General features: G+C 45.1%; 1 protein-coding gene across 2 annotated transcripts in view; it reads right to left on the reverse strand.

Annotated features, from left to right (window-relative positions):
* Positions 1 to 6861: 6861 nt before the first annotated feature.
* The window catches only part of DENND5A (DENN domain containing 5A), a 108521-nt gene continuing 94526 nt past the window's right edge, over positions 6862 to 20856 (reverse strand). Inside the window, exons 14-23 of one of the 2 annotated variants that reach the window (XM_038569011.1) lie at positions 19842 to 19926; positions 19231 to 19359; positions 15395 to 15516; positions 14040 to 14185; positions 13358 to 13476; positions 12781 to 12962; positions 12114 to 12196; positions 11502 to 11625; positions 9419 to 9553; positions 6862 to 7903 (exon numbers count right to left, since the gene is read on the reverse strand). In XM_038569011.1, coding sequence (XP_038424939.1) covers positions 7824 to 7903; positions 9419 to 9553; positions 11502 to 11625; positions 12114 to 12196; positions 12781 to 12962; positions 13358 to 13476; positions 14040 to 14185; positions 15395 to 15516; positions 19231 to 19359; positions 19842 to 19926 — 1205 coding nt within the window. In that variant the 3' untranslated portion in view covers positions 6862 to 7823. Of the gene's footprint in view, positions 7904 to 9384; positions 9554 to 11501; positions 11626 to 12113; positions 12197 to 12780; positions 12963 to 13357; positions 13477 to 14039; positions 14186 to 15394; positions 15517 to 19230; positions 19360 to 19841; positions 19927 to 20856 lie in introns of both variants that reach the window. The other variant, XM_038569010.1, reaches the window with a different exon arrangement.

Consider the following 20856-nt stretch of genomic DNA (forward strand, 5'->3'; position numbering starts at 1 on the left):
TTTTGGTTCTCAGTTGTAACACCAATGAAAACAGCAACATTTTTGTAAAGCGGAACATAAAGATTCAAAGAGTTGTCTGTCCATGACAGCCCACAGAGGTGGGGAGGTATTGTCTGCCTCCAGAGCCAGAATTTACTAAAGATGGAGTAAGAGATCAGGAACCAAGAGTTGAACCAAGATGAAAAGTAACAACCAATTTGGTCCACGGTTGCTCTTGGCTCAGGTCTGGGGTCAGCAATCAAAACCAGGCTCTCAGCAATTAATCCTGCAGTTCTGAGGTGGCTGCAACTGTCCAGCCTGTACAGCTTGAGTTAAAGGTCAGACCCCTATAATAAGCCTCTTTCGGAAGTTGAGATCACTGCAACCCCAGCCTACGAGCCAAAGCAGAAATGTTCAGGGCTTGCCTCACTCCACGGGAAACTGCAGGGTGAGGAGGAGGAACCTCAAGTTTCAAGAAACCTCATGTGCTCAGGCAGCCTCGCCTCCCTCGGAATTAGTATGAGTATAGGAAGTTCAAAAGAGCTTGAGGATGTCCCACAAGTAAGGGAGCCAGTAAGCATGGATATACACACCATCCCACACCTTTTAACTTGGCTACAAGCACAGGTCTGCAATATTGAACTTTAGTGTAGACTATGCACCACTGAGGCCTAAGAGATATCCTTGACAACTCTGCTTCCTCACTCCATACCCAATCCATCACCACGTCCTATCAGTCTTGCCTCTAAAGCAACTCTAGAACCCCCTTCCCTTCAACTCCACCACCCCTAGTCCAAGCTGCTCGCATCTCCCATTTGGCCACTAACTGGGAGGTGCATATTCTTTCCTCAAAATGAAAATCTGAACCTGTCAGTAAACCCTTGCATGACTTCTCAGGGCTCTAACAGTAAACTCCCTCCAGTGGTCTCTATGGCCCTACACAGCTGGGCTCCACCTCTTGCTCAGCCTCATCCCCACCACACTCCCCACCATCTTCTGCTCCAGCTGTTCTCTACTCCTTTCCAGACACTTGGTATAAGGTTCTTTTTAGAAAATATTTTATTTGAGAGAGACAGAGAGAGAGAGAGGGAGAAATAGAGAGAGGGAGAGAGAGAGAGAGAGAGAGCACGCATGTGCTGGGATATAGGGAGAGAGAAAATCTCAACCAGATTCCACTGTGAGATCATGACCTGAGCCAAAATCAAGAGCTGGATGTTCAACTGACTGAGCCACCCAGGCGCCCCTAAATCTTTTTAGTATGAAAAATTAATGAACTTCCATATACTTCATCCAGCTCCAATAATTAGAAAGGATCACAAAGCAACACCTAGGATTCTGGAGGAAAACCATGCCATTTGCAACAGAGAATTCTATACCTTTTGAGAAACGGTTCCTGGCACATGACTGGACCCAGGTTTATATGAAATGCTTGAGAGCATTTAAAAGTGACAAATACATCAAGAACTTACTGTCATGAACTGGAGTCTGCTAAACCGTAAGTCAGGCACAGGCATTAGTAGTTCACTGTAAAATGGAAATGGTGACCAAGCTTGGTTTGCTGATGGGTCAGCTTGGTGTGTGGCTGGAAGACAGAAATGGACAGTGGTTGCATGACAGTCACATTCAAAGATTGCCTTGAAAGACAGTGGGAAGCAAGGGAAAATCTTCCCAATGAGCAGAGCTACATATGGTTATGGAAGGAGACTATATATGAGAGACCACATATACATTCCTGAACAGTGGCCAATGGTCTAGCTGGCTGTCAGGGGACTGGAAGAAAAATGTCTGGGGAAAAAAAAAAAGAAAGAAAAAGGTGTGGAATATTGGAGACAAGAAGGTCTGGGGTATAGCATGTGGCTGGACATTTGGAAGTAGGCACAAAGTATGAAGATTTTTCTATCACACATTAGTACACACCAGAGAGCACTCACCATTGAAAAGAACTGAACTAAGTAGATTAAATGACTCAGCCACTTTGTCATTCATTGGCCATCCTGGAACTAGCACAATAGGCATATGAATGGAGTGGGTCACAGAGGCAGAAATGGAAGCTACACATAGGCCTAAGAGCACAGACTCCCACATACCAAAACTAATCTAGCTACTGCTGCCACTGAATGGCCAATATGCCATCAAGAGACTAATGCTCAGCCCAGATACAACACTATTCCTTGAGGAACCTAACAAGCCACTTGCTCGCAAATCAACTACATCAGGCCTCTTCCATCCTGGCAGGGCCAGAAGTTCATCCTCACAGAGATAGAGATATATTCTGGAAATAGGTTTGCTTTCTCTTCCCATAGAACCTCAGCCAGCACCAATATCCAGAAGCTTAGAGACTACCTAATCCTCAGGTATGGGATTCCATCCAGCATAGCATCCAACCAGCACACTCATTTCACAATAAAGGAAATTAGGGAGTGGGTCTATAACATTAAGTCATATATGCTTATACTGGTCTTATATGTACTATACCATCCAGAAGTGACCAACCTCAAAGAGCACTGGATTGACCCTCTAAGGGCACTACTAAAGCACTAGCTTCAATAATCTGAGGCAGTAATCTGTAAGAATTGGGTGCCATCCTTCAGGATCTAGTATTTGCATTACATCAGAGACTTTTATGTGGGACTATGTCCCTAAGGAAGAATACATGGGTCTAGGAACTAAGAGGCAGAAGAAGGAGTGGCCATACTTACCATCACTTCCAAGGACCTACTAAGGGATACTGTGCCTTATATACCTGCAACTCTAAGTTCTGCAGAGTTGGAATACTGGCACCAGAGGAGTCACTTGCCAGAGCTACATTCTGCAGGAGCCAGTGCGCTGAACCACAAGCATCACCTGCCACCAGGGTACTTTGGACTTCTTATGTCTGAGGTCCAGCAGAGGAGAGTCACCATCTTGGCAGAGATAATTAAGCCTGAACAACAAGAGATGGCAGGAATGGGTAAAACCCAGAGCTTCTTAGACAAATAGCTGATTCCAAGCCTGAGACAGAAAATGTACAAGATGAGCCTAGGACATCCTGAAATTCCACAAAGCAGTCACCAGAGTCATGTGAAACAACTCAGCAGGCAATCTGAAAAGGCTCCCAACTACCAGGATGGGACAATTGGTAATAACTTCAATGGAACAAAATCCATTAAATACACGTTAAGTCCGTGAGTTCATAACAATGTTTTTTAAAAAACAGCCACCTTCTGAGGATAACCGAGAACCAGTCCAGTACATTATCTTAAAAGTTAATAAAAGGGAAGAGTTTAAACACTTACCCTGCCTTTCCTATATACTCTACTGACAAATACATGAAGGGCAGAAATCTCCTTATAAAATTATTCCACCTAATAAATGAAACAAAATGATTAAAATATCTCCATGTTACCACCTCCTCCCAGTGAATTACTTACAGGATGATAGCTGCTAACATAAAAAAAAAGTGAACACCAGACATGATGTGCCTTCTGATAAATGAGTATACCACCACCTAGAGTCTCATCAAAGGGATCAAACCTCAGGCAAATCAGGTCTCTGGATCTAGCTGATTTATAGGGAAGGAACACACTGAATTGCACCAACATAAAATTAGCAAAATCTAGGCTGTGGGAAACTATAGGATCCAGGCAAACTATAAGGAAAGGAAAGGGGTAGAGGGAATCCTTCAGATTAAAAAAAACTTAAAAGATACATCAAGTTAAAAAGAAAATCAATATGGTACTATAGTGTGTAGGGATGTACACTTGGGTGATCAAACAATAAAGAAATTCAAGGAAGTAGTTAATATAAAGGTCACAAAGTTGGAAGGAAGGAGGCGGCTGAGACTGGGCTGAGGAACAATGAAGACTCTGGGAAGGCTGACAGAACTCTATTCTAGACCTGGTGGTGGTTACAGGGTACTCACTCTGTAATAATTCACTGAGTTCATCTGCATGCTTGTTTGTCAGTCCCTGAAATCTCAGAGTTGGAGAAGCACTGAATTAGAGCAGGTGCAAAAGCCAAAGCAGGCAGCACTTGAACTGAATACATTTCATCTACCCAAGGCTACTGGAGAGGCAGTTGACTCAAGTGTCCCTGAAATACTGAACTACTAAACACATCTGTTCTCTTAAATCACACATCATTCCAAAAAAGATTTGCAGATTATAAAACAAAACATGGTAGAAAGTGAGACATTCACAGCAGAATCAGCTGTTAGAAGGAACAGAGATAGATGGTCCCAGGAGAACCTTGATTTCTAAAACATGATTCATACTCACCTTCTCAGCAAAGTCTGCTAAAAAGAGTGTTGCTCCTTCACTGTTTTGGCTGACTGAGGCCACCAGCACCTTCCACTAAAGCACGTAACTAAGTGCTGGGTGCTGCACACCCACCACACAGAGCCATGACCAACTGGACAGCTGTACGAGTTGGTCTCATCACCACATATAGAAAGGGTCATTAACTTCCACCTAAAAGCTGGAAAAAGATAAAGAAGTACTCCTAGGGTTACCTAAATGATACTCCTTCCCTTATAACCTGAGACATAAAAGGCCCTGTCATGAGATGAGACAGTTGTGTGGACTTTTCAGGCCACAGACTGCACGTGAGACACATAGATGCCATGCCTCAGCCCAGCAATTGTGCTCTGACCACAAGTTTCCATGTCTCATGTCACATAAGGAGGGCCCAAAGCAGCAGTAATATTCTTCACAGGTCTAAGTGTGTACTAGGAATGCCACATACAGGTTACATGACTCTGGGTCTGGGTTTTGTGCTGCAGCATGTGGTCTTTCCTTTAGTCCACATCTACAGAGTACCAGCAAAGTTCAAGCCTTTTCCTTGTCTTCTACTTTATGGGTGTGGAGCCCACAAATCTGCTCCCTTCCCTATCTCAGGCTTGACTCTATCACTAGACTTCCTGGAGCATCTCAATCTGGTTGGTTCCTTCACATCCATGCCTTTGCTCATGCTATTCTCTCTACATGCAACATCCACTCTTTCCAACAGTTCTCTACCCTAAGTACAACTCATTATGGTCAATACCTTCCCTGATGTTATACTCCCCCACAGCAGTACTTGTCTCTAAGTTCCTTGAGGACCGGGAGTCTTGGTCTCAGTGAGGAACCAGGGCTTGATACAATATGGCAGTAACAACAACCAATATTCATCTAGCACTTACTACACACATGACCCTGTTCCAGGCATATGTGTACTCAACTAGTAACAACAACCCTTTGATGCAGGCACTATCATTCCCATTTTACAGATGATGAGTAAACAGAGGTTCAGGAATTAAGTGGCTTACTCTAGTTCACATTAGCAGTGCAAGGATTTAAATGACAGACTTTTGGCTCCATAGTCCATCATCTTAACCACTGCCAATGAATTCATTTATTCCACAGATACTTACTGGGTATCTACCATATGCCAGTTGCTACTTTGTGAATGGACTGTATCCTTCCCTCATAAATCTAACATTTAGAATTAGCAAATAATTAGTACAATGATGGTAGGTGTTAGGAAGGAAGATAAGTAGAATAAGGGGATAAAAGTGACTGATGGGACTTGGTATTTTAGAGTGGTCAGGGTAAATCTCTCAGAGGACATCTGAGCAGAAACCTGAATCAAAGTAGTAGTTGTCAGTTGAAAAGCCACAAGTTTGGAGTGAGACAGTTCTCGTAACTGCAAACTACTTATCGGATGTGTGGCCTTGGGCAAGTGACTAAATTTCTCTGACATTCAATTTTCCCACCTCTAAACCAGTGATAATCTACACTTGCCTTGCAGAGGTGTAAGGAAAAGGGAGAAGTATGTGTGTAAAGCACCTGGCTTAAGGTCATCTCTGGCATAGACCCACAATATACATGCAGTGGGTTCTATGCTGCCCTTCCTGCCCAGCCAGGAATCTCCCTTCCTGCTCCTGAATCACTGCCTACCTACTCAACTTCCAAAAAAATTAGGACTCCCACGTCCCACTCACATCCCCTGCTGGCAGGATATTGCACTGCAGCCGTCCTCAAAGCTGCCAGTCCCTTTCCTCACCTCTTCAAAAAGCCTTACCTAGGCACTCACCACCAGCCAGTCACCAGAGATGGAAATGAATTAAGAGACCCTCTCTGGACTCTCCAGAGCTCATAACCTAGGGAGTGGGCCCAACACGAAAGCAGCAACAACCCAGAGAGGAGGTACCAGCATCTAAGCAACTACAGGAGCACAATGACAGAATGATTACCTGTGCTCACGGAGGATTAGGGAAGGCTTCATAGTAGGTAACTCCTAAAGTAACCTTGAACAATGAACAGGAAGTAGGCACCAGGGGAAGCATTCCATTCAGGCAGACAGAACATAAAGGCAAAACCAGGAAATCATAAGAAACATTAATTGGTTTGAGGCCCTCTACCTGACCAAGCCACGAAGAATAAAACTGAAGGAAGCTGGTTTCCAGGACCCTCATAAAGCTCTACGACCTACCATCCTGGGAAAAACAAATCCTTCTCTCAAGAAAAAGCTTTTTTTCCTTGAGGGCAAACAGGGTCTCATGTGCCCTATGTTCCCATACCTGGTCTTCTTACCCTTCAAGAAATATCCATCTTGTCTCACTCAAGTGACCTTTGCAACCCCAGCCAGGTCTCTTCCCCTCTGTGCTTCAGCCTCTTCTTCTGTGGAACGGGTAAATAACCCTTATCTACATCCTTCTCAAATAACCAGTTGAGTTAACAACTATGAAAGCTCCTGATGCTGCAGCAGGGAGGACTCAGGAGACCCTGAGGGGGCACCCTGGGCAGCTGAGGGAGGAGACAAGGCAATGCCACAGCTCTCACACTGATCTTCTCACATGGACCAAACCATACCTTCCGCCACCCACTGCTCACAAACCCCCATAAACGCCAGGGATCCATGCAGTTTTGTTTCAGGTGTTTTATTAAGTGGGCCATACTGTAGCTGGTTTCTAGGTTGCAAAACAACATAAATTTAACAATAATAACATAGCCAGTTAGACTGTGACAAGCTTTTTCCTTCCTTAAAAACAAAGAAAAAAGAAAAGAAAAAAAGATTTAAAACACACAATGGAGGGTTAAATAAATAATAGGAAAAAAAAAAGAAACAGAAAACCTGTTAAAACATGCTTATGTTTACTTCTGTGCAGCTGTGTGCCAAGAGGAAATGTGATCTTCTGCACGACGGTGCATCCCGGCATGTCTCCGTTCCAAATAATACTGACAGAAAAAGCAAAGATGTGGGACTGACTCATCAGTGCTTGCAGAGGCACTACTAAAAATCCCTTTGATTGGAGCTTAGGGCTTCCTGCTCAGCACACCTGTGTGTGGCCCGTGAAAGCCAAATATCCATAACAATGTTAATATAGAAAACATTAGTTTAAAAACAACGTGGAATGGCCTCATGACCGGGCGCAGGTGAAGAAGCAGAACTGCCCCACCCGTGCACCGCAGGCTCAGTCCGAGGAGGCCGCAGCTCCCAGCACGCGGCCACGGCGAGGGAGGGCACCAGCTTCAAAATAAGCGGCACCAACCTCGTCTCCCTCTCCCTATCACTCTTTCACATGAAAGTGTGTAAAAAGCAAATCAGCAAATAAACTCTAAAATAGATTATTTATTCCAAAAATCCTCTACTTTTCTTTTTTACAGTGAGTGTACATTTCCTCTCTGTCTCCTGCACAACTTGCTTAAATCCCCTTTGGAAGAAGGGTCAGAGCCGCAGGGTGAGTCTCTCTTGGTCCTGCTGCTAGCTGGTGCTGGGAGGTCAGATGTCGATGCCCTTGACAAGGGATGTCTCCAGTGTGATGTTGAACTCCTGCAATGTCTGCAGCACGCGGATCAAGGAATTGACAAGTGTATGGTCTTTGATTAGCGCCACATCCTCATACATGTGTGCGGTGATGGGGCAGTCGGCCAGCAAGGCAATCCAATGGTGTAGGAGGTGATCTCTGGCAGGGAAGGGTCAGTCCAGATGGATCAAAAGGGAAGGGGAAGGGAGACAGTTAGTACAAGGCCAAAGGGGAAACTTTCTCCATCACTCCTTGAACAAAGTCTAAAGCTGGAGAAGTAGACAGCTCCCTCAAACCCCTCTCCATCTCTTAAAAATGCTTGACAAAAGGCCTTACATGGCTTTAAAAGGCTCCTACTAGGGACTACTCAACCCCAGGGACACCAACACAAATTGACCCACTTACCTGCCACTAGGTCCATATGTCCTCCCCTGCCTTCTTCTGCTCCCCTAGACAAGCCCACAACCAGCCAGACACCAGGTCCAGTCAGCACCACCTCTTCCACCTCAAAAGCCAATCTGTCTCTGACCATTACTCCTTACCAGAGCTATCACCACCTGTAATAATCCTAAGAGCTCACATCCACATAGCACTTGGCATGTGCCAGACACTGTTTTAAGAGCTTTAACCTTCATAACAACTCTATGATATGAGGTAGGTGCTATCAGTGTTATTATTAGCCCTTCTTTATAGATGAAGAAATTGAGGTAGCCATAAGTTAGGGAGCTTATCCAAGTTCGTATGGCTAGTAAGGGGCTGATCTGAGAATATGAACCTAGTGTATCTGGTTCCAGAGTCTGTTTTTAACAACTATGCCAACTTCTTCCCTTCCTTGCCCCAAATGAAGTACTGCCTTAAGTTTATTTAGCATTCATGTTCTCACCTGACCCACTGGAATAGCCCCTAACAAACTGCCCACTCAGATGCATACCATCCATGGTTATCACATTACTATCATTTCAGTCCCATGATAGAACAACTCTGTCCTCATATGGACGGATCCTCTGTCCCAACTCCCCAAAGCCCCCAGCCTCCTTTCAGCTGTCTCCTACAACTGCCCTTCCCATGTTTACCTGTTATTTCCTAACCCCAAATCCTCTGCTAGTTCTGTCTGCTTCAAACTCCTTCTCCACTTCTACCCTTCCATTATGACTCACCTCAAATAGCACCTCCTCGCTTCTCTGATCTTTCTCCTCTACAGCTTCAGAATAACTTATGAATGCATGTTTCCTTTTGGGTCTCTCACAACCTTCTGCCTTATACTGTATTTAATTAGGTCAAGCAACCTTCTAAATGGTAGGAACCACGCTTTATTCAGCTCATTCCCACTGTCTTCCATAAGGCCTAGTGCATTCGAATCTTTGTTGAAGGAATGACTAGATAGAACTCTGCTTCAAATTTCACCAGTGGGATGTTTTTATTTCTTTCCACCAAAATGTCCCCATCCAGTCACACACACTCTCATCCCCAGCCCTCCACATCTCTACACATAGACTTTGTACATGGAAATGAAGGACCCCCAAAGCCTCACTTGCCCAATGACCTCTGGTCATTAGCCACTCCCACCCCCTGCACTATACTAGGCTCCACCTCCAAGGCTGGGTGCTGTGCATTCTGGGCCACAAGGCTGCATGCAGTACCTGGCTCCCAAGCACACCAGCATCTGAAATTTGCCGTCCTTGCCTATGTTCCGGGGAGTATTATTGATTGCAGTGACAAATCGGCAGAAGTTCCGGGCCCTTGTATGCCAGTTTTCCTCAGGGACAAGTTCGTTCTGCTCCAAAGTCTCGTAATAGGTTTGTGCTTTTTCTGTGAAGAGTAGAAAAGCTTGCCAATGACAAAGGCTTTCAAAACCAACCTATCCCTGAGTGTCCTGCAGGCCATTAGCCATGAGGCTCTCCATGTTGATGCAGGTTAACTCAATGTGAGTAACATGAATGTTCTGACATCACTGGTCCCATTTCAAAATAGAAGGTCCCTATTCTTCTGTTTTAAATTTCTTTATGTGGTCCTTGACTTAAAGATGGTCCTTTCCCTAGTCTGAAGATTAAAAAAAGAAAAATTAGAAAGAAAAACACTCTTGAGGGAAAAAATTCTTTTTTTTTAAGATTTTATTTATTGAGAGAGACAGAGAGAGAGAGAGAGAGAGAGAGAGAGGCAGAGTCACAGACAGAGGGAGAAGCAGGCTCCATGCAGAGAGCCCGACATGGGACTCAATCCTGGGTCTCCAAGATCACACCCCAGGCTGAAGGTGGCGCTAAACTACTGCGCCACCGGGGTTGCCCAAGGGAAAATATTCTTGCATGAAAATTTTCCAAGTGGGTACACCCAGGGCTGGGGCTCCAAATACTATCAACTGGCCTTTTGGATCAACAAGGAGAAAGTGTGAGGACTCATGACTAAGCTTCCAAGAAAAGCCAGAGCAGGGCAGCCCAGGTGGCTCAGCAGTTTAGCACCGTCTTCAGCCCAGGGCCTGATCCTGGAAACCCAGGATCGAGTCCCATGTCAAGCTCCCTGCATGGAGCCTGCTTCTCCCTCTGCCTATGTCTCTGCCTCTCTTTCTCTGTGTCTCTCATGAATAAATATATAAAATCTTAAATTAAAAAAAAAAAAAAAGCCAGAGCAGGGCACCTGGGAGGCTTAGTCAGTTAAGTGTCTGCCTTTGGCTCAGGTCATGATCCTAGGACGGAGAACTTGCTTCTCCCTCTGCCTCTACCCACCCCCAGCTTGTGCTCTCACTCTCAAATAAAAAAATGAATGGGGCCCTACGACCCAGCAATTGCACTGTTGGGGATTTACCCCAAAGATACAGATGCAATGAAACGCCGGGACACCTGCACCCATCAGGGTGTTTCTAGCATCCTGGCTTGGCTTCTGCATCTCAGAAACATCTAGCAGGATGTTTCTAGCAGCAATGTCCACAATAGCCAAACTGTGGAAGGAGCCTCGGTGTCCACCAAAAGATGAATGGATAAAGAAGATGTGGTTTATGTATACAATGGAATATTACTCAGCCATTAGAAATGACAAATACCCACCATTTGCTTCAACGTGGATGGAACTGGAGGGTATTATGCTGAGTGAAATGAGTCAATCAGAGAAGGACAAACATTATATGTTCTCATTCATTTGGGGAATATAAATAATAGTGAAAGGGTATATAAGGGAAGGGAGAAGAAATTTGTGGGAAATATCAGAAAGGGAGACAGAATATAAAGACTCCTAACTCTGGGAAACGAACTAGGGGTGGTGGAAGGGGAAGAAGGCGGGGGGTGGGGGTGAATGGGTGATGGGCACTGAGGGGGGCACTTGACGGGATGAGCACTGGGTGTTATTCTGTATGTTGGCAAATTGAACACCAATAAAAAATAAATTTATTATAAAAAAAAAAATGAATGGGGCAGCCAGGTGGCTCAGCGGTTTAGTACTGTCTTCAGCTGAGGGCCACGTCAGGCTCCCTGCATGGAGCCTGCTCCTCCTCCTTCTGCTTCTCTCTCTCTCTCTCTCTGTCTCTCATGAATAAATAAAATCTTTAAAAATAAAAATAAATTTAAAAATGAATGAATGAAAGAAAGAAAAAAGAAAAAAAGAAAGAAAGAAAAGAAAGGCAGGCCAGAGCAAACACAACAGATCTAATTTGAGAGTCACCTGGCTTGGCTTCTGCATCTCAGACTCCAGTGGTCAGCACTCACATTATCTTGGTGAGTCCCCATGTTTCTGCATGCTTTTCCCAACCTCACACCCTGGCTCAACTCACCCAGGAAATCCCAAATGAAGACATTTTTGAAGAGCCGGGGAGATTTAAATCCATGTTGGAAAGCCTGTTCCAGGGCCGAGACAAGGCCACATTCTCCACAAAGCAACAGCGTCAGACTGCCTCGCTATATAAGGAAACAGGAGAGAATGCCAGGCTTGCCTTAGCCAAGCTACCTTCCCACCACTGCTTCCCCAAACCCACAGTCCACACCTGGAGGGCAGCAAAACACTGGCTAGCACATCCTATCTCCCCTAGCACCTGGCACAGTGAGTGGCACAGAGCAGCTATCAGTGAATAGCTCCCAAACAGACAATGGATCTAGGTCCCCACTAGAGGGACAAAGCCAGAGTGACCACTACTCAGGGAGGCCCAGGCAAATCCAGAAGAGGACAGAAATATACACTGTTCATTAGGGGCCCAGGGACTCACTGGGTCATTAGTGTGTAAGGAAAACAGGGTAACCCAAGGCAGCAGCCCCTAAGGAAAGGTGCTCCATGTCAAACTAAGGCACATACTCTAGAGCTCTGGGTTATCCACACTACATGGGCCTGGAAAAAGATAATTCTCTCTTATTCAATGTAAAGTCTTGGGTTGGAGGGCAGGAAGCCTTACCTCTTTCTCGGGCTTATGGAAGTGCTTCACAATGCCATTGACTGCCTCCCCGATGGACTCCTGGATCTGCCCAGTGTTCAGCTCTGATAAAAATCAAGCAGACATCCCTAATCAATCTCAGAGGCTAGTCATGCTTAGCTGACTGAGCATAATGACTGAGGACACAAAAGCGCTCAAAGGAGAGGCAGGAGAGCCTGGACCCTAGGAAGCTAATACCTTAAGAGATGCTGGTAAAGTTTATTTTCCATTTTACCCTGGAACTTCTGGCAACCAAAAGAAGGTCAAGACTTGATTGTAAGCCCCAGGAATGAGGAAGGAGAAGGCCAGAAGGTAGATCCCTTTCCTCTCTGGAACTATATATAAGTTAGTACAGAGGACCTAGGCCGGGATGCATGAGCTCTCCTCTCTCCTTCTAGGCCTCTAAGGAGTGTGACACCCCACCCCCGACACACATACACATAACACACACACACACACACACACACACACACACACACACACACACGGATTCATGAGAGGAGGGCAACAAATGCCTGAGGCTGCTTTGTAGGCAAAAGTAGTTTCTGAGGTAGATGCACAGGCTGGAGTCTGGACTCCCACATCAGGGTTCCCAGACACCTCACATTCCCCACCTGGGTGGCATGAGGGCCCAGCCCCTCCTACTTACTGGGCTTGTTGTTGGGTGAGATGGTAACGAGCCTCCGGATGACACTGGGAGACTGCTGCAGGGGTGGGGTCCGGCACGGCCTCTCATCCACCTCAGGCTGGGATGTGAGCAGCTCCCCAACCAGGACCCGCTCCAGGCTCCCATCATCTATGCCCTTCCCCAACCACCGACCACATGGGAACCTAAAGATCAAGCAATGGCTTGTCAGAGCTGCTAACTCCTCCAGTATCCTTCCCCTTGCTGCTCAGCAAAAGCCATCAAAATGCTAATCCTTGGAGATGGGCTCTGAAACCAGACTGGGGATGCCTCAAGGCCCTGTTCATCCATCCCACTGTGCATCACTGAGAAAACCACCAGAATGATGGGTGGCCTGGAAACTGTACAGTAACATCATACATCTTAGCTTGGAAAACCCTCCTATTTCTTTTCAGATGCATGAGACAAAGCCAAATAGGAAGCACCTCAGTCCACCACAACTTAAAGGGTCTCCTTGAGAATTCCATATACCAGGCATCAAAACCAGCCCCTATAGTATACCTTGCCCACTATCTTAGGGCACAGCTGAGGGAACACTTACTTGTACGTATGTCCTGTGATCTCATTCCTGACCATCACATACTCCACCAGCCACTTGGCATACAGCCCAGAGTTATCATGGCCTATCTGTACTGTAGTGAGCTTTCCCAGATTCTGGCACTGTGAAAGAACAACCAAATAAAGAAGGCAGGTAGGTCAAGAAAATAAGAGAAAAGAGAGGCACTACTCAAAGGCACAGATCTGACTGACTGTTTGCAACCTGGCCCCATAATATTTATAGGGTCAGGCTGGTGGTAGAGCACTCTCATGACAGGGAAATGATTGAGAAAGAAGATGCTACTATCTGAAGGAAGAACAGGCCCTAGGAGCAGAAGGGTCTGAAGTGGGACAGTGGTCTGAGATTCAGAGGTCTCTGTGAACGCTTGTGCTCAGCAACTAAAGGAACTCTTGGGAATTTCTCATCATGGCATAGGCAGGGAGTTACGCAAGTCCAGATGGATAAGTGCCTTCCAGCCAGATTGCTTAGACAGGAGAGGCTCCCTCATTCTTGGGTCAACCCTTGGCTCCAGTCTCTGATCATCTCAGAACAGGTCAACTGTGCTAATGCATTAACACTATAAGAGCAAGACCATCATAAAACCCTGCAGAAAACTCCCATAAGCAGCCTTTGCAAACTCAGATCCCCAAAGAGCCTAGGGTTGTGGTCCCTGGGTAACACATACCTCGAAGGTCATCTCTAACACGTTCCTGGGAATCTGCAGGATCTGTGTCTCACCCAGTTCTCCCGAAATGCAGATCCATGGGTTGGCGGTGAACATGGAGCCCCCCAGCTTCTTGCTTGGTACAATCAGGATATGGTACGGGATCACTGTTTTGGGGAAGCCACAAAGGCATTGAGGGGGGTCAGAAATCCCTCCCATACCTGAAAGGGCCCTGACCTGCCTGCCCAGGTGTGCTGGCATGATTGCAGCCCCCGGTGTACTGGCCTCAGCAGAGGCAGGAACAGCAGGTCCCAGGACCTAGTCTCTGGCTGGCTTAGCCAATCCTACCCTCACTCTCACTCCTCTCAGGGTTATCACCCAACCATCAAAGATCCAAGCACATCTACAGGCTCGGAGCTAAATGAATTTGTTCCTTAAATAATAGCACCAACTCCACATTGTATTGAATTGCTTTTTAGAGCACTTTTCAATCTGTCATCTCATGAACTCTAATAACAATCTCCAGAGAAGTCTTACAATGACTTTCTGAAGCACTGAAACAGAAATAGTTTCCCCTGAGTCTCCTAAGTTCCAGTCCAGTGCTGCCTCTCCTGCGGCCTACAAAACTCATCTCTGAGAGGGAGGATGGGTGTCATACAGAAACAAGAGTCCATGCTGCTGAGGTTGCTGAGTCACCAGCCAAACAACTAGCCATGGGGCAAATTCAGATGCTAACTCTTATTGAAAAGAGCATCCTGGCACCAAAGAAAGATGAAGCTCCAAGGATCTTCCTTAGACCATACTGAACCCTCCTTCCTCACTCTGCAAATAGGGAGACAGGCCCATAGCAGGGGTCAACTCTGCTCACAGAAACCTAATGAGTTAGGGCAGAGCAGGGCCTGGACCCATATCTCCCACCACAACTTGGAGTTAGTTCTGTTACTTCAGGAAGAATTATTTTTCCCTGGGGGTTGGTCTGAAACCTTCTAGGATGTTGAATGACTCTCTCAGCCCAAAACAAAAAGGAGATTTCTTTATAAGTGTGCAAAGAAGGCAGTGAACTTCACCATACCACCCGACTCCACTCCACTTTCATTGCCTTAGGCCCCCAGAGCAGTGCCGAGGACAATAGTGACAACATCATGGCCAAAAAGACTGAGCTCCCCACTTCAGAATAAGAAAAAGAAGCTTCAGAGAAAAAACAACCTCCACTGAGGGCAAGTGCACGTCTCTCCTACAGAAGAAAAAGGCAAATAGAAAGTACAAGTGACAATCTTTCTTTAAAAAAAAAAAAGGGAAGGGACAGTGAGTTAGCCTTAGGGAGGCTCATGAAGAGTGGCACTGAGAAGGCTAGTGGGGAGCACAGGGCTACTCACGGATAGTTGTGAAGACATTGGTGAAGCAAAAGTAATCGACGGCATTGAAAGAGAGGAGGTGATAGAGGAACTGCTCCTTCTCGTCGTCACAGCGCAGGAAGGCATAGCGCTTGTACAACTTTCTGTCGGAGAGGAGGCAATATATCAGTCCCCCAGCCAAAAGGAGGGGAAAGAGGCTAGAATTACTCAGTTCTGGAAGGAGACAGCTAAGGGAAGAATAAGATGCCAAGCTTCAAGTTCATTAGAACCATCTAAAAAAGGAACAAAGCCAACTACTCCATCTAAATGAGGGCTAGAGGGAAAGTGGCTGAAACTATAGCACGAACAACAAAACCAAACTCTACCTGTGTCTAAGGATTCATGTTACTACAATGCAGTGTCAGAGGTCATGTGATCTCCTTTCCTAAACAGGGGGCTGGAACTGTCACCCCTCAAGGATGGCACAGGCCCTCTCAGGCTTCTAACTAAGGGCATCACTCCAGTGTGTGGTATGAGAATAGCAATGGCAGGAGGTCTTTGATCATCATTCATTTGCAGGGCCAGTCTCAGACCCTCAGCAGACATAAGAATCATGAGTCAAAACACTACTGCGAATGTGAATGTAAGCCCAGGACAGCTTCAGAGTCAATAAAGGGAATTAGGTCACAGACTAGGAAGAGCTGCATACATGATGTTCTTCCTTCTTTTTAAACTTTCTCCAGTCCCCATTCCCATTCCCACTTACTCATCAAAGGCCAACTCCCTTTGCCTGACATTGTAGACCATCTACAACAACAATACCTTCCCCAAATAGAGGGGACATGAAGAGCCAAGTGCACAGGCCTTTGGCAGAGAGAAACACTTATGGCTTAAAGAGCCATAAGCTTCAATGGTCCCAGATGACCACAGAGGCCTAAAGGACAGCACGAATTTAGATGTTGCAGAAGAAAGAGAAGGACAGGGTGTGGAAACCAGTTTGGTTGGATCTGAGGGCTCAGAGAGAGGATCATTTAGCAATGAGGCTGAAAGGTTGGGCTACGATCAAATGAAGGAAGGCCCTAAATAGTTAGGCTGAAGAATTTGCAACTTGCCCAAGTAATAGGTTTCTGCAATCTACCCTAGAAGTAAAGGGAAAGCCACAGCTGATTCCAGAAAATTTAAATTTAGTGCAGCTGAGGGGTGAACAGGGCCTAAAACTGAAAGTAAGGCAGTAGCACTAGATAAGAAGATAGGTGGATGCAGAGGCAAAGGACCTGAAATGTGCATGTGGAAGGTAAAGCAGAGCAAGGAGTCAAACTGGACCCCAAATTTCAGACTAGGTAGGGAGGAACGAGGGTGTTCAGGGAGAAGAGTCATGACATTAACAAAATATTTCAAAGAAAACTAGTTATGGTGAAGACTCTATGAACCTTGCTTCTGTTCTCTCTGAGATAAAGGTAAGATACCTGAATGGAAATAAATGCAGGGCTGGAGCTCAGAAGAAAAGTCAAAGCCACAGCGTCAGATGTGGAAGTCACACAATAAGTAGCAGAAGTCATGAGAATGGGTGAGATCACTAAGTGAGAGAGAAAGCGTGAAAAGAACATATGTACATGCAGAGAACTGAGGACTATGGTAGCCAACATCCTGGAAAGGGTAGGGGGAGAAAAAGAACAGGATGGTATGAGGTCACAGCAGCCATGCAAAGTGAGTTTCAAGGTAAGAGGGACTACTACACTGTATTAGTCACTGCAGGCAGGTTAAGGAAAAACAATGTGAGCTCACTATATAGGAGCTAACTTTCTCCCCTACACCCTACAAGCCCCCTTACCCTGCCTTGACCTTATACCCTTCTCCATGCTACAAACAGTTTTGGAGGCCACCTGGAAATCCCAAAGATTAGGAACATTCTATCTAGATATCCTCTCTAAGGCTGTCCATCTCCTCCTGTCTATGTAGCTATGCACACATTTTGTGTGCCCAACTGAATATCTACAAGGTGCTTGGCAACATGTACATTCATGCCCTCAAAAGCATATTGTAATAAGCAGCAAGCAACTAGATAATGACAATATAGCCCATCAGTGGTGAAGGAAGTTTGAATACATACTATGACAAATGCTATGGGAACCTGGAGGAAGAATGGACCAAAGTCTCTGGGATGTCTAGACAAACACTAGCAAAGAAAACTTCTGACTAGGTCCTGAAAGGACTAAAGACATTCTGAGAAGGTTGAGTAGTATGATGTAGCTGGAGCTTCAAGCAGACTGAAGAGAAAGATAACAGAGAACAGAATGAAGGAGTAAAGGGCCCTTTTTTCTCCCCTATGCCCCATTCAAAATGCAATCTGTGGCAGTAAAACTTATTTCCACTCACTGGAGCCAGAATATAAGGTGGAAAGTTTCTAGTACTGAGTAAATTCTGAGCTTATCTCCTTTTAACAGGGCTATAGCTTATTAGCCTGACCAGTCTGTGCCCCGTTTGCACTTAACTGGGCCTTTATGCTCATACACACCCTAGACCTTTCCACTGTCCCAGACTTCACAAAGTTCTTGTGCTTGACCCCCTTTCAGATGCTTCTGTCCTCCTACTGGTGCCACCCACACTGGCCAGCAGGAAACACTCCTGCCCTATCCTGCTACAGGGGCAAATTTTTTTATTTTAAACCACACACAACTGCCCCTAAAATCTGGTGTGCAAACACCTCCCTTCCAAACTCCAGGCTTACATATTCACGTGTTCCCTCTTAGTTGTTCTCCTAATCTCCAAATTTTTATCCCTAAGCCTTTTTGTCCCTATAGGGAATCAAATTTAAGTGTTTTAAGAATTGCTGTTTCATAACCTCTCAAAGTGAGCTCTCTAACCTATCAAGGTTTTAAACCTAGTTCTTGCTGTGGTTTACACACACAATAAATATAAACCATTATATTTTAACTTTGAATAAAATGAGATTCTGCAGTTTTAATCCACTTGTTACACAAAAGGCCCACTTCTCTGCTTTATCATCCTTGGGAAAGTCAAATAATAAAGGATACCATGAAAAAGATGCCTAAGTAAATTAAATGCTAAACAAAAATGCCCAACAGGCTTGCCAATGAAGAAAGAGCCAAACATAGATAGGAAAAGTAGGTAAGTGGAGGCCTAAGTGGCACAGAAGGGGGACAGTCTTCCTTCCCACTCCTCCTCTGGTAGCTAGGGTACAAAAAGAATACAAAGAATATCAAATCCAGAGAAGGGAACTATAGGTTTAATGGCCCCTGGGAGCATGAGAGCCATGGAATCTCTCCTCTTACTCCTTCTAGGTAGAAAGTGTGGAGAAAAAAAAAAAAAGTATGGAGAAAGGGGGTCTCGGAGGGCCACTGGAAAGCCCTTTTAAGCTCCAGGGAGACTCAGGCAGGGCCCAGAAAGGAAGAGCAAGAACTGGGTTATTTTGGGCTGGCCCCTAGCCTCAAAAAAGATCAAAAGAGATTAGGGGATATTAGAAACTCCCTTTTCATTCCCTAATCCTTTCTTCCCCAGGACAGGAAAGAGGCCAAGAAAATGCCCTGTGCCTAAGAGGAATACAAGTTACCTGAGTGCAGTAAGGAGAGGAGAGCCCCAAAACTCTAAGGTTCCCAATAAGGACCCCATCCGTCTCACTACCTCTTTAAGAAAGCTATTTAGGGACATGCATTTGAGAAGGTAGGAAGAACAAACATAGCAGAATTTTTCTTCTATAGTTACAGAGGGGAAAATCTTCCCTTTTCATATGCAATTTGAGTTTAGCTGAATGAATACAGCAGAAATGAGACAGTGAATATTCTTCCTCCTCATACAAGGGTTCCCAAACCCTCCCCACGTTCCTAGGAACTGGTCTACTCCAGGTAGAATCGCCTTACTTGGTGAGCTCATGGTCTGAGAGAAGCTGCTTCAGGTGTCTGGAAAGTAATTTTTTTTCCATGGACAGTCGCACCCATGCTCTGGCCTTTCCCACATCAGTCTTGATTTCTCCAATGTTCTGGATGTGCCTGAAGGGAGAACAGGAAAAAAGAGGTGGGGAGTGGGGCAGAAGAGGAACTCACTACCAATACGTCCCCCTGCAAAGCCAAGGAAGCCTGGTAAGACAATCCTATCCTATTCTGGTGAAAGTCTATCTCTCTCGTTCTCTAAATCCTGGACTTCCATGTGGCTTTGCAGATAGGCACACCACAATTTGCAAGGGCAGGAGGCGGAGGGAGGAGGATGTGTGGGGGGTGGTGACAATACAGCTCTCAAAAAACCAGGCTAACCCTGGAGCCTTGGGATACTCTGCTATAATTCTCCAAAAAATGTCAGGAAACCCAAATGCTCATACAACTGCATCATGAAGGACAAGACCAATGATAAGGGCTTCCGGGTTAATGGAGATGGTGTAGAAGCCCAAGTCACTGAGACCCTATTTAAAGCAGACACCTAAGGAGCAACTAGAAACAGGCTTTTAGTGGCTTATTATATATGAACCCAGACAAACCTCATATCTTGAATGAGGGAGATTCTCAGGGGAGACATGACCGAGCTGGCATCAGATTTCCTCCGTTCTGAATCAAGAAGTATTCCTAGAACAAAAAAGTTGGTCATGTCCCAAGAGATCTGACTATCCAAAGAGCTGACTACCCAAATTTGTACAGGAAATAGTTGGTTACTTTGGTAGCACTTGGTGTTTCATGAATATTTATTAAGTACTTACTAGGTATCAGATGTTATAGTTTTATACATATGATCTCATTTAATCCTCTAACAGCTAGATATATCTTTACTTCCATTTGAACCAATCTTTACCATTAGGATAAGAACATCCAAGAAAAGTAAACAAACTTCCTGGCAGAGAGAGGAAAACGAAAGATGGTACAAAGAGGAGATGCTGCCAAGAAGTACAGGAAGGAGGGGAACTGTCCTGGAAGACAAGAGCCTTGGCTCCTTATCTGGCCTATTCCATGAAGGTACTGTGTGATCTTGAGTAAATTCAATTCCTCTCTGGATCCTAGGTTCCTCTTCTTGTAAGGGGCTAGATTAGATAATCTCTGGGATCCCTTTCAACTTTGATATTTTTATTAAATTAGAAATGGAAAAGAAGTGCTAAGGGATCATTCATACCAGGGCTTGACTCTGAGGAGTTCCAAGGTAGGACATATTAACAAATAGGCTCTGTTAACTGATAGGTTATCTCAATGCCCATCTTGGAGATATGAAACAAACAATTAAAAAAAAAAAAAAAAAGAAACAATTCTGAAGACAACCTGCTCCAAACATAGGACACCAGTACCACACAAATTCATTAAAAACCTAATGTCATTCTAAGACTGTCCTCTTGCTGATAAAAATCTTCTGTATCACCGATCAAAGGGTATAGAAACAAGGACGTCTGGCTGGCTCAGTCAATGGAACATGTAATTCTCAATCTTGGGGTCATGAATTCGAGCCCCATGCTGGGCACAGAATTTACTTTAAAAAAGTGGGGTGGGTGGTATAAAAACACATAATGAAAG

This window comes from Canis lupus, chromosome 21 (assembly GCF_011100685.1).
Source record: "Canis lupus familiaris isolate Mischka breed German Shepherd chromosome 21, alternate assembly UU_Cfam_GSD_1.0, whole genome shotgun sequence".
NCBI classification, from domain to species: Eukaryota; Metazoa; Chordata; class Mammalia; order Carnivora; family Canidae; genus Canis; species Canis lupus.